At 42.3% G+C, this 13235-nt stretch overlaps 1 protein-coding gene across 1 annotated transcript in view; it reads right to left on the bottom strand.

The window, feature by feature from the left end:
- Window positions 1-12522, bottom strand: part of LOC119186209 (solute carrier family 41 member 1-like) — a 29638-nt gene extending 17116 nt beyond the window's left edge. The window contains exons 1-3 of the mRNA XM_075883029.1: window positions 12175-12522; window positions 9379-9486; window positions 4556-4627 (exon numbers count right to left, since the gene is read on the bottom strand). Coding sequence (XP_075739144.1) covers window positions 4556-4627; window positions 9379-9486; window positions 12175-12522 — 528 coding nt within the window. The remainder of the gene's footprint in view (window positions 1-4555; window positions 4628-9378; window positions 9487-12174) is intronic.
- Between the last annotated feature and the right edge of the window lie 713 nt (window positions 12523-13235).

Raw genomic sequence — 13235 nt, 5'->3', positions numbered from 1 at the left:
CACAAACGATTCCAAATAGGCATCAATATTTAAGACACGTAGAGTTCGAGGCAGAAGTCGATGTAGCCACGAGGGCCGAGCCAATTCGCACGTAGGGTGTATTAACAAGCAGGGTGGCAGGAATAGGCTGGAGTGGGACAAGGTAGAAGAACGTCTAAGGAATGAAAGGCCCATGGTATATGGTTTTGCAGAAACACATCTTAATGGCATGGAACAACCTCCTAACCATCCGGACTACACGCGCGAATATCTTAATAGAACAGATGGCCGCTGAAAGGGGGGTGGTATTGGAACATTCACTCATAACAGTACAGACTGGCAAAGGGTCATGCAGGCGTGCAAGGAACATTTATGGATAAAAGGAAAAGTGGCAGGGCAAGTGACGCTCCTCGGTTTTGTGTACTTGTGGACAGGGGCAAAAGGCAGAGAGGAAAGTCAATAAATGGTGCATTGATGAGAAAATGACTTTGACGAACTCGTAGAAGAATTTGAGGTATTTATATGATGAGTTATGAATGCGCACATATAAGATATGGATGGATATACTGATCCAACAGGCAGAATGCTAGTAGTTGTGTGTGAAAGGCATGATTTATTCATTTGCAAAAGCACCGATAAATGCGAAGGGCAGATAAAATGGGAGGTGGAAAGGCTGCGGTCGACGATAGATTACGCAATAATGTCACATAGGACGTATGATCGGCTAAGGGTGATGAACATAGACGAATTTGGGTCCAGAAGCTTAGGCCGTGATCACAAACCTATCAAGCTGAGTTTTGAGGAAAAAGAAATTGGAAAGGCGGCATTACGAGCAACCACACGGTAATATTTATTCAGAAATGCAAATAGAAATAGCAGCTAAAGAGATTGAGAAAATAATCACCGAGGATATTAAAGCAGACTGGACGTACACAAATATAACTCAATAGTTTGAGTTAGAGCTAGCTAATATACGAGTCAAATCAGCCGGGAAAAGCAGATACAAGCCGAAGAGCTGGCGGGATGATGAAGGTAAGGGATCCATAGTAAGAAGTCAGGAAGCTTCCAGGAAACACAGGTATGCTAACCAGAAGGGTGAACCGGAAGATGATGTGAAAATAAAGTGGGATAACTTTTTCAGCTCCAGAAGGAAGCACCCAATTTGATCAGTGAAAAGATAAGAAGGGGGCCCAATGAATGGCAGAAGTAAACAGGAAGGCTAGAAAGGCAGCTGCAAACTTTTGGAACCATCTCAATTCTCTGAGTAACAAGACAAGCATAAAATAGAGGTTTATAACTACAGTTAAAGGGGCCAGACTAGACGGGAATGAGGCAATAGAATTTTAATAACAATGATGACAGAAAAATATAAACACTAAGAAAGCGCTGCATGCACCGTAACAGATGAGGATGGACCAATTAGATGAGTGGCTCTCCTGGGACAAGGAGAGTGGTAAAGGGCAGAAAAAAAGAGTTCCTAATAGCACATCAACAGGCCCTGAAGGCATCCGAATCATGGATAATAAAGAAACTAGGACCAAACTCTGAGCAAACATTAAGAGAGGCAGCGAGCAAAGTAATAATAGATGGTGTAGCCCCCGATGGGTGGAAGCTGAGCAGGATGAGCATGATCTGTAAAGGGGGCTAAAGCCGATATATACTACTACCATCTCATAACAGTGACATCAGTAGTTTACAGGCTGGTGATGCAGATAGCAAAGAAAAGTTTACAACCATAGGTGTACAAAGACGAGGTGCTGAAGAACTACAAAATCGGTTTTGTAAACGAAGAAGGTTGGAGGACAAACTGTTTTCATTGATGCGTTGTAATAAAATAGCGGGAAAAGAACATATGCCCCTGTGGCTGACTTTTCTAGATATCAAGGGAGCTTACGATAGTGCGATTCAAGAAGACTTGTGGAGAATACTGGACACACTAGATGTGGAAAAGGGAAGACCTAATCTTCTAAAGGACATTTTTAAAAGTATCAAAGTAGTTATCAAATGGAAAGAACAGGTATCTGTACCTACTGAGATACGACGTGGGCTTGGACCGGGATATCCCTTGTCACCTTTGTTATTTATGCTGTATCTCCAGAGACTAGAGACCAAGTTAGAGGAGAGTCGACTCGGATACAGCCTCTTTTTTGCCAAGCAAGGGAAACACATTAAATAGTCATTACCAGCATTGACGTATGCAGATGATATAGTAATAATAACCGACAAGAGATATCTGCAGAGGTTGATAGACATCTCTGATAATGAGGCAGATAGGGTAAATCGGAAGTTCTGCGGGGAAAATTTTGCAATCATTTTATATGATAAGAAAGGCAGTGATCATAAGATACAAGACGTCACGCAAGAAATAGTGCATAATTACGAATACTTGGGCCTATGAATAAATAACGGGGCTAGGTACCTAAGAGAGCACGAAAGATACGCAATAGCTAAGAACACCAGGAATGGAGCTGTAAAGAAAAATAGGGCACTTTAGAACTACAATAAGTTTGACGTTGCGAGAGGAATTTAGAAAGGTGTCATGGTCTCGGGTTTAACGTTCGGCAATGCTGTCTTGTGCATGAAACCAGAAGTTCAAGCAAGATTGGAAAATAAACAAAGTGGCATTGGTAGACTTGCTTTGGAAGCATACGGGAATACCCCAAATGAGAGGATACACGGCGACATGGGATAGATATTGTTTGAATTGTCCGGGTCGGGTTGGTCGGTCGGTCGGTCGGTCGGTCGGTCGGTCGGTCGGTCGGTTGGTCGGTCGGCGCATCCATCCATCCGTCCATCCGTCGGTGCATCCATCCATCCGTCCATCCGTTGGTGCATCCATCCATCCATCTGTCCATCTGTTCACTGCTATCACACTAGGGCACGCATTAGTTGGACAAAGAGATGGACGGGCATTTCGCCCCACTCATCACTACGCATTCCGTACATATGATGCGAATTTCTTACTATGAATGCACAATCTATCCTCTATATTCTTAAACTATACAAAAACTGCCAATGCCACCTAGTGAGATTTCTGAAGACACATATATACAACGCCATCTAGTGAGCAGTTTTTAAAACTGACTAAAAGAGGCTACTACAACCGACTATTAGAGAGGAGGGATAGACCCACAACCTCAAAAGCTTCGCACCTGAAATATGTAACTCTATTGTTTCCAGCAATGCAAACTTTGCGCTAATGGTACTAGAAAGCACCACAAAACGGGAAAAATTTCATCATTACATTTGAAAAACTGCTGTTTGTAGAGTTGTAGAGTTGTGGTCGTTTGTGATTCTATAATAAAAATGTTAACTTTTCTGCTGGTGTTACGTTTCATGTTTAAATTCAAGTAACGTGAACTTTGTTATCAAATTTATTCAAGACAGCTACAGCGAAGATTTACCATAGATAATAATTTAGTCTTTTTTCGTCTCAACGGCACACTGAAGCCTTTATGAATTGCCAAATCACAATCAACCTATGAACTTATACCGGTCAACTTACGTTTACACAAGTTCTTGCGACTTTGAAAAATGAGTTTTTTTGCATATATCTCCCAAAGTGATGATTCTACTCGAGTGTGGCCTGCGTGAATACTTGTCAATTCTATCCTGCTCCCGAATCAAACTCTTTGTTGATCTTTTTGTAGAAAAAGAGTGCTGCAAAGTTTTACAGAGACCGGCGTAGTAAATATAAAGGAATGGGACTTCAACCTATATAGTGATAATTTATAATACTGTTATATTTATTTTTATTGCTTATAAATTATCCAGATAGAACAACGTGACAAGACAAACTGTAGTATAAATGGTGTTTCTGCATATAGTTGAAACAAGTGCGTCCGCAGATTGTGACCAATTAAGTGAGCAAATCAGTGTTAGCGTGCTTAGAGTTGCATTTTTGATGATTACAATGGAGAAGTTCGCCCCTACGACCTGTGCCAATGCCACACTTGTTTTCTGTTTTCACAAAATGGTGAGAGCTCTGCATCTACAGGAGCAGCTTCTACATTCATCAACCTGTAGTACTTCCAACGAAACTACCCCATCCATGTCCCCTGTGTATTCCTACTTGAAATACTTAGGAAGAAATACTTTTTTTGATTCTATAGCCGAAAGCATGTTTTTAGCGTTCATAGTTTTGATACACGTGAACTACATTAGTTTCAGTGCTGGCATAAGAGACCACAGATAATTACTCATTTGTTTCATACACCACACAAGTTATCACAAGAAGTTATGAACATGCAGGCCTTTTTCAAGATATCGCACAGGCAGGAATTTTATAACCACAGTATGGAATGGTGGATAGAAATGCTATACGGAATACCTACTTACACGGAACTAAATCTAACAAAAGTAGTGGTTTTCAGTGAAAGCAATGAACATTGCATTGCAGAACGAAATGGTAAAACTATATATTGGGTTGGTTTGCTCATATATTTATTCATCCTATATAGTAATCTCAATTATGACCACTTATTTATTCATGTGAAATACATTCACCTTACAGTTCACTATCAAAAGCTTTCCAAGATTGTAGCAGTAATTAAATGAGCAAAAATTGGTACGTTACCTGCAAGAGGGCGATGTTTGCAAATATCATGGGTAGTTGTTCGCGAACCCGGTTCAGGTTGCCCAAGTTTGCCTGCGAGATCAATAAAGTATACCTTGTAGTATATTGCATTCGCAAACAAGGTTGAACTATTTCAAGTATAGGATATACTCTACTATAAAAGAGCCTCAAAGGGGGCCTGAAACACTATTTGAACACGTATTTATCATTAGTTCTTCTGGTGCTGTGGAACCCACCAATATCGTTGCACACACGACAACGTCAAAATCGACGCAGTTGTAATTTATTGCACGGGATAAACTACCTTTTTTCAGGCTACCGCGACACAAAGCGGCTGTTTTTATTATGAGAAGTGACTTCATGTCATGTGGCGTGACGACAAACACCGTACTATTTTCATTAGCTTGAAGCCAGAAATAGCACGCCATATTCATATGGTGGTAACTAGGCCTGCGAGTGAATGCTAAAACAGCAAAAATCTTTTTTATACTTTCTCAGAAAGGAGTCATTCCTCTTTCGAAATGATGTGTGTTCAGAACAAAGAACACAACACTTAGCCTGCGAACGATGCTGTGGTACACCGGCAACTAAAAGTGGTAACTTGTTCCGAGATTTTAGCGAGCCAAAAATGCAACAGGCGGTGAAAGCCCGCGTTGCCGAATAGAACGCACCTTGCATGCAAACTGAGAACTGACCTTGCCGAAAGCGCATGTGTGTATCTTACATAGTGTGACCATGAGAACATGAGCTACTCGACGCATGTGGTTTGTAGTAAGCACGCCATCGCGCCCTCAAAAAAAGCGATCAATAGGTATTGTGTGAAAGCCACCAAGAAATGACATTTTTAGAATGTCCTTATGAGACGCGCGCTGTGATTGGAAGTGATCTTTGACGTCATCAGGCGAGTAACTTGTGAAAGAGAACGTTTCTCGTTGTAGTCTGCTAAAGTATTGAACTTTGAGGACTCATAGTTTCACTTTCTGTGCACCAATTTTCATCAGTCTTGTTGCATATGTTTCAGTAATCACGGCTACACGCGTTTCAGTGCTAAATAAGAATGTAGTAAAAGCGCCGCAGAGCCCCTTGAAGCCATCTCAGTACATCTTTAGTCCTATGCCCGTATTCCTAAACGCTCTTTGTCTTGAGCTTGACTTACCGCCACCTTCAATACCACACAAATTCGTTTACGACAGAATACTACCGTGGGTGGCCCTGAAGGGGGCGCCAAGGCACCATCAACGTACGACAACCGGTGCAGTCTCGTGAGCCTCATAAAAGCACCCCTAAAAAAGCTATAGTTTAGTCTCTGAGGCAATGCACAACAGGCCATGTGTGTTCCCACGAAGTCCCAATGTGGAATACAAAGTACACCCAAATTTTATTATACCTCAAAGCAAACCTATGCACTCTATGTGCATCTCGCGCTTTGGAAAGAGTATTTTATTCTTGCTGAAGCACAAGCAATTCGTTTCTGAAATATATAAATGGGAAAACTCTGAATTTAATTTCGGTAAAGCAGCAGTGACCACGTGCGTTTGACGGGTTCTCGTTTTCCTAAAGGTAGGAAAATTTTATTAGTTCTAAGATTCGTTATACTTTTGTGAAGTTTAACGACTTATAAAACAATAAAGGGCAGAACTGAGTCATATACCATTTAAAATAACCTTGCTGGGACGTTCGGCATTTTAAATTTCAGTGAACAAGTTCAGAACAATATAATAAGCATTTTCTATTCCCGAAAATTGAAGTGTACTTTGAAAAGTACGTTGGGTTATAATGGGTTCAAAGTGTAACGCGAGAGCCATGTCCTGTCCTTATAGTGCGCATTTCAAAAACCTCGGTGAAAATGTTTTATGTGTCATGTAACACGAAAAGTTCAAATCGTGGATTACTTCAAAGTAAGCGATAAAGCTCAAAGTAGCTTGTGTCAATGAAGTTCTTGCATATAACTTTACTCTCTGTAGAGGGTAGCACACTTTCAACCAGAAACATTTATGTGAACTAAGTATCTGTTTTTAGCTTTCTATGCACCCACTACATGGTAGCAAGGGGATACACACCTTAACGTCCGTGATTTTTGTTATCTGTGGCCGGCTTCAAACCACGACGTCATTACGATTATCGCGTGTTATAACACCCAGTGGCAATGTACTCCTGTACCACGCGATTTTTACAGCGCTATGCCACGTTATATTATGAAGCTTGTATACAACGCTCTTGTGTTTGTAAAGCGTGAAAGTTGTTTTAACTGCATTTCCACGTAGAGGAAGTATTTTTAGCTGCATTTCCAAGCATCGACGTGGCTGTGTGGCTAAATACTTGCTTGAAAAGGAAATGGCTGGCATTCGATCCTCACTCGGTCCCGGACATGTTTATTGTTAATTCCTTTCATTTGACTCTTGTGTCAATCATGGACAAGATCATAATTTTTTGCTCCCGACGAACGATACCGGCCCCGGTGCAGACGCCAGCATATCTGCAAAACAAGCTTTCTAACGTTATCACATGAAAAAGTGTGGCTCCTCCACGGGAACATTGTAAGGATGTTGGGGCAGCGTTATCAAGATGTGCTCGGACTGGAATTCGCTGACGTGCAGCAAGACCGCACGGCCAGGACGACTTACTCTTGCGTCCGGATCACTCTTTCTGCAGCAAAGCTACACATTTATTCCTCATATGCCTGGGCGCAAGCTCTAGCTCTTTGTTAAAGGGAACCTTATAAGACTACGTCATGTTTCACCCTGTCGCCTCCTCATTTTCTCTGTCATCCTCACAAGACTCCTCCTCGCCCTAACTTCCCTTCCCACCTTCTTGCTATGCTATGTAATGTTAAGCATAGTTAAGGAAAATTTCTGCATTCAGTATGCGCTAGAGCCGTCATTTCGACATCTTGTCTTCAATTCTGCACTACTTTCTTTAGTGCTTCAGTAGGCGTGCTTCATACCCTCTCCTTCAAAACAAGCAAAAAGAGGTAGAGGGCAATTTTGAAAGCGGGCATGGTGGCGATAAGGAGGCCGCCATTTCGAATTGGGTTCTTCAAAGAGAAACAGGCATTTCCTCAAAACGAAAAAAAAATGCGCGGGCGTGGAGTTCAAGGGGGAGGGGAAGAGATGCATTACTGAATTATGAAATATATTTTGATTATGCTTAATTCATTCTCAATCTGACGGAGGCCGCACGTGTAAATTGTACGTCAGAAATAGATATAAGGGCTCCACTGTCATCAGTTTTTGTTGGTATGTACTATGTCATATTGCATGAATTCAAGAACCCACTTGAAAAAGTTCATAACTAAGTTACGACTGCGTATTTTCTTTCCTAGTGATTGGAAGTTTGCTTTGGCACAACGCTTTAACTTAGCGGGTCAAGACTTCAATGAACTCTAAAGAGATACTAAAGGCAACTATTAGGTCGATGTTGACTGTATAAATATTGGTTCATAAATCTCGTGTGTTACTTTTGTGCCATGGAAAGGCCTATTTTGAAATAAAATCACGTTTTAGTGGTCCGCAACAGGTTACCGCACTTCAAATTACTTGCCTCAAAAAGTGAACAGGTCAGACCAACTCACGTCACCGTTGAAATGCACAACGTTGCCTGGCTTTCTAGCAGCAGATCGAAAGCAGTGGGAGCCACGGCAGAAAATACGGCCATAGATCAACTTCTCGCAATTGGCTCCAAGATTGTAGACGTTTTTTGGTTCAACTGTGCCCCACTACGTGGCATCATCTGTCCAGTTAAACTACACGGAAATTGCAATTTTTAAACCACTCACGCCATTCCCCATAGTTACGTCTTCCGGTTCTTTTTTCCATTAATCAAACAAACAAAAAGCAGCAATTTAGTGGGTATTTTGATGCAAGGAAGGTTTTTTTATTTAGTGCAGTTAAACAAATTACTAGAGAATAACTGTACGTGGTTCATCTGATGTAATCGGGATCATTTTAAGAATGTATGACTGCGGCGCTTGTGTTCTTGTGAATCTACCCTAATTTCACGGTAAGTAGCGCACTGTCATTGACAAAATTGTCGTTTTAGATGCTGTCATGCATTGAGCTTTCTTTCCGGCGGAAATTGTTAAGTTACTTTAGTGTCCCTTTAACTTCACAAACATAAGTTCCAGTATGCATGCCAAGTTGTGTAGACAAATCTGTGTCTATTGCATTGTTTTTGCGATAAAAAGTGACTTAAGGTATGATATGTGGCGATAGTAGCATCAAACTTGAATGACTTTCAAAGCGTCACCTTTATTTTGTGCCTATTTACAGAGCGCTGAAGGGTTTTGCATTTCTATCACCTTAACAAGCACACCTGAATTAGTGAACTTTGCTTCTCTTTTAGGCCACACTATTTCAAATAATGACTGCATTTTGTCTAGAAACTGTACTTAACTAGCTTCAGGATACCACCTTATAGACTATTCCTCTTCACATCTTCTGGAAATTGTGCGGAATAACAGTAGTGGAGCGAAGAACACGCTTATGGACAAGGCTTAAAATTCACGAAACTGCGAGCATTAGGGTGAATGAGATACTTCAGTTAGGCGTCCTAATTGTGTGCCTAAACAACGAACAATGGGTTCGTTGTTTTATGAGATGCAAAACATCAAAAGGAGCTTATGCTATGGAAGACGCCATCGAAAATCAAAAAGTTTTGTAATTTAGGTGAGGGTGTGATTAAAATTCAAACATGATACTCTACAGAGCAACTGAAACCTACAGTCTGACAGGCACGCATGAAAACGTACCTTCGAATAGTGCAAGTGGAATAGACAAGCGAGGACATGGATTAGTTCTGTATTATGTGACACACTGAATACGCACCTGTGTGCTAAGCCTCGCAACCAGGGTCTGCTCCAGGTTGCCGCTGAGACCCAGCAAGGGTGGAATGACCACGAATATGTGGTGCACTATCACATACACCGGCCACTCCTACATTGTTGAAATGAGAACATATAAAGCAGGCTCGAACAAGGTGTAGTCGCAAAACAGAATGCGGTGGCCCCCAACATCAATAAAAGTCCAAACGTTTTTTTCTCTCAATTTTTTGCATCCTATTACAGAGGAGCTAAACTCAACAAGTGTCTCTTAAGCTTTCCCGCGAGCAATCAAACGATATTGCTATGATTTAGTCCAGCTTGGAAATTTCTAGAAATTTTCGGTTGTGATCAGTAAGACCCATATCCACGTGCCGTACTAGAACTTGAGCGACCGCCTCATGCTGCATTGCGTGTATAAGCAAAAACTATATATTTTTATTTTCAGTATGGGTAAAATCTGTTTTACTAACCAATCGACCAGGACACATAAGGATAGCATATGTGGTCACTTTTTACATAAAAAAACTGATTTTGGTTGTACCATACATAAAAACAAAGCTCTAATTAGAACTTTTAAAACAATGCGAATAGTTTTTATCAGTTCATCTTGACGTAACTCCATTTACAAAGACCTAATGATGGTTTAATGTGGATAGCTACTGAACCCAATAAGTCCGCCTATTTTTAGAAGGTGGTTGCTTTTGGTCAGCCACTTTGTATATATTAAATACGTGGCCGTCAAAAACAATAACCACAGTCTGTTTGGTCGTGCTTAAGGAGGCAAAAAGTTCGCTGCGATTTCCTTACTGAACTCATAAGTTGCAACTAGAACCATTCACTTTGAAATACGAGGCAATATAATTACTGCGAATGAAGGATACTGGAACTACGCAATACAACAGTTTATATTTCCACTATTACCGCAGGTCGTGCAGTGCAGTTTTAAAGGGCGCGATGGGGAATAATTAATCAATTTTAAGGTTTCGAAGCTTGACATTATGCGAATTATCAATTCAGGGTATGTGATTAGGGCGGTGATGGGAAATATCTTACACGTTACTTTTTTTGCCGAAATACTTGAAGGAATTGTTAAAAGCGACACGCACAGGACCAGGGCATGCACATGAACTCAATGCAGTGTCTAGTGTCGTAAATACGGGTTGCTCTCGTTTTTATAGAAGAAAGTTTGTGGTACGCTTCATTGCGCTAATCCTGCAGTGAAGGCACGTCAAGCATGTAATAAGGCCTTATTTTTAGCAAATTGTTTCTGTGGAAAATGCTATGGCGCGGGCAATGTGTGATATATAAGCAACTTATTGGGTTTAACCGCCAGCCATCTGAAATTTGAGTACTGCTCGAATGTTATGATGAAACTGCAACGAATTTGTGAACGAATCTAAAAATGATGTAGTGCCTCAAGTCAATAGTTGCATATATAGCATCACAGGAGTGCGTACAGGAGAGACACAGGGACGCGGCATTCTATTACTCACTTAAAAGGGTGTTTGTAGAGTCTGCCTCATATGCTTGTTCAATTATGAATACAAAGGTATTTTAAACTATTGGCCGCTGAAGAGACCTGACGTTGCATTTCAGGAACTGTCTATTCCAGTCTTCAGCTCAGGCTAGCACTTGGGTGAAGGAAGTCTCCGCATAATTTCCAATTTCTCAACCCATTGTAAAGCACGTTGTCGTTTGGATTTTGCCAACGAAGAGGTAGGGGGGCGAGTGCGATAAAAATTCACTCTCACACTAAATGGGCAACCCTACCCACGCCCACGATAGGATCTGTATATTTATCGGTTTTACCACAAATGAGTTTTTGCCAATGTGCACCACAACTCCGCTGACCTATTCCCGTCACTGATATCACGCAAAATATATACTAACCGATAGCAAACTTCTCCCCGGGTTTCGAACACACAACCTCCCAATGCACAGCGGGTGGCACAAAACCACTAGGCCATGGAGTGTACGTTGTCCAGCTTTTCATATACATCATAGGCCGTTCTGCGCGTTCACATCTGTAACAAAATGGCCCGCAAGACGTGCATTGGGCACGCGGTAAAGGTCGTTGTCCTGTGTCTGAAGATGCGCGCGCGTCTTCACAAAACGCGGTCGTTCATGCACGCACGCTATTCTCGCGATTAAGGTGCTATGTACCTCTTGCGCTTACACGGCAAGATTGTTTTTAGGTTACAGTAGTTAAGGAGACCACGAAGGTTGCTTCGCTAGCTACTCGAATTGAGTTTATCCAAAGCTGCTCACACACGAATAAGTAAGAATTCAATCCGCGACAGCTGTTACTCTGCACGCGTCCTGTGTATGCTACTTTCGTGCGTGCTTTCTCCTTGAGCTGCCCGCTGCAAGTTTCGAACTGCTTGCCGTACTTTGCGTGATACTACAATTTGTTTCTGTAGCATATATTCGTTCTCTTTTGCGCACGAACAAAGCAGAATAAACTGTCAACTGCCTCTGATAGGGCACGTTTCTATTTCCTAATTTACTAATTCCAAGACAGAGAGATCAGCCATGTTTTCTCACATATTCTACTTTTATTTGTACTCTCGTTTCTTCCTTTTTTATCATGGAGCGGCTCCAATTGCTGCCTCACGAAATATTCACAATTGAGAGATTGCGCCTACTTGTTTCAGTGTGTTTTTTTTTCTTTCTTCATTTGTGAGTGTCTCCCTTGTTACAACGGTGCATTTTAACATTTCACAACGTTTATCAAAATTGCTTATGAAGCTCTTATTTTGAGTGACTCAGTAGTTCGCTGTTACAGTCCAGCCATTTTTACCTTGACCACGTCGAGCAGGATGCCAGCCAAGGTGGAGCCGAAGCCAGCCAGGATAAAGGGCACGAACACCTGAAGCGCCGTCGAGATCAGCTGAGCGTTCATCGTTCGTTCACCAGGAGTGGCGCTCCCAATAGCCATGTGTGGCACACTTGCACGGCCGATAAGGGCAGTGCCAACGCAGGCGTCAATCGAGAGGGGTGCACCCGCCTCAGACGGACAAGGATCCGGCGTTGGTGAAAGCATGAACGACGCCTGGCCAATCTCACGAACAGGCAACGACAAGCTTACGTCGTCGTTGCGAGGGTCCTGACGGCCTTCCTCCGACGGTACCGTGGTGGCTGTCCGCATCGAAGCTACAGTGCGTAAGCGTTGCAAAAACTGTAATCTGCTGCCTTCATTTTACGCAATCTGCCGCTTTGTGGAGACATCATCGGACTAGCTTCTAAATAGCGTAAGACTTGGTTTAGTTGCTTGTGGGTAAGAGCGTGTAGGCGCTATGCTAAAAATATTAAGACATTTCGAATTGTGCCTAATATAGACCCTTTTCAAAATTGTAAAGTTTGCTTTCCTGCTATGTGGCTTGAGCGAATATTGGTGGCTTGTCATTCTGTCCGAATAGCTTGTTTAAGCGGGTCTCGCGTACGCAATACTGGGAAAAATGTTGAGTCGCCTCTCAAAATTAAGCACTCATAATAGACAAGACCGAGCACGTTCAACTAGGACTCAGGCGTGCGTACGAAGGGGGCAGAAGGGACGGCGGCGCCCCCTAGTCACCTAAGAGAGGGCGCAAGATCTGCTCCTTACATTGACTGGGGAGCGGGGCGCCCTGCTAGCCACACAACAGGGAGATTGTAAAGTCGGCTCCCAACATTTACTTAATAGAGAGGGGGTGGGCGCAGCAATGGACCTCCGCCTCCCTGACTACGAGCGCTACGCATGCCTATGACTAGGACCTAGGACCACGTCTTCGCATGAAGCACGACAGGCACCACCATTACTCATTGAAAATAAAAGCAGTTCAGAGGAAGCGCACTTGCGAATTATGAAAAAGGTTCATTGGG

This window comes from Rhipicephalus microplus, unplaced genomic scaffold, assembly GCF_043290135.1.
Source record: "Rhipicephalus microplus isolate Deutch F79 unplaced genomic scaffold, USDA_Rmic scaffold_15, whole genome shotgun sequence".
Taxonomy (NCBI): domain Eukaryota; kingdom Metazoa; phylum Arthropoda; class Arachnida; order Ixodida; family Ixodidae; genus Rhipicephalus; species Rhipicephalus microplus.
This window is presented reverse-complemented; position numbering and strand designations above follow the sequence as displayed.